Consider the following 861-nt stretch of genomic DNA (forward strand, 5'->3'; position numbering starts at 1 on the left):
GGGGGAGAGGGGCGGCAAGCGACGGGCGGGTCCGCGACCTTTTGAGCGGCCGTGAGCTCGCCGGGACGTCGCCGATGGCTCGGCGAGCCTCTTCCCGCCAGCGCGGGACGGCCTACCTACAGGAGGGGGGGGGAGGAAGACGGAACTGAGCACTAGGTTCGTGATCCCGTCGCCGGCAACGGCTGGGACAACCCGAGGATGGGAGACGGCACGCCAGCAGAAAAAAGAAAAGAAAGAAAAGAAAGGTGCCGGATTGTTGCGTGGCTTTTCATTTTCTGTACCGATTTTTCTTTTGAAGGGGAGCATCGCTCCGGGCGCAGCGTGGAGGCTGGAGTGCGGTCGTAGCCCTCGCCACACGTAGCCTTCGCCCCGGGGACGCGGGCAGCGGCGGGCGCAGGCGGGAAAAGGAAGGAAGGTTGCGCGCAACTTTCTGCGAATCTCGCGAGGTCTCGAGGTGCCGGACTTGGCCGCTTTTGTATCTCGAGACCTCGAGAGAAGCCTCCCCGAGGGCGCGCGCGAATTGGCTTTCTTTTGGCGGGCAAGTGCCGGACGCTTTACATGCGAGCCATGGCAATGCCTGTTACGAGCATCGCCGCAGTCACCAAAGAGCTCACTGCCAGGGGTGGCAGTGGTGCATCCGCGACCCTCGCCTCTCCCAGCGTCGTGCTTCTGCTCACCGACGACCAAGACGTGCTCCTCTCTGACGCAGCGCGCTGGCAACCCGTGCTGCATCGCCGGGTCGTGCAAGCCGGCGCCACCTTTGCTCGCGCATTTGCCAACAGTCCAGTTTGCTGCCCGTCGCGCTCCTCCTTGCTCACCGGCAAGTACACGCACAACCACGGCGCACTAAACAACTCGCTC

General features: G+C 63.9%; 1 protein-coding gene across 1 annotated transcript; it reads left to right on the forward strand.

Annotated features, from left to right (window-relative positions):
* Positions 1 to 567: 567 nt before the first annotated feature.
* On the forward strand, positions 568 to 824 carry EMIHUDRAFT_257834 (hypothetical protein; the record flags this gene model as incomplete). The annotated part of the gene is made up of 1 exon (XM_005762488.1): positions 568 to 824. A coding segment is annotated over one exon (257 nt), but the record flags the coding sequence as incomplete, so codon positions are not given.
* Positions 825 to 861: the final 37 nt, after the last annotated feature.

Source organism: Emiliania huxleyi (assembly GCF_000372725.1).
Source record: "Emiliania huxleyi CCMP1516 unplaced genomic scaffold EMIHUscaffold_6763, whole genome shotgun sequence".
NCBI classification, from domain to species: domain Eukaryota; phylum Haptophyta; order Isochrysidales; family Noelaerhabdaceae; genus Emiliania; species Emiliania huxleyi.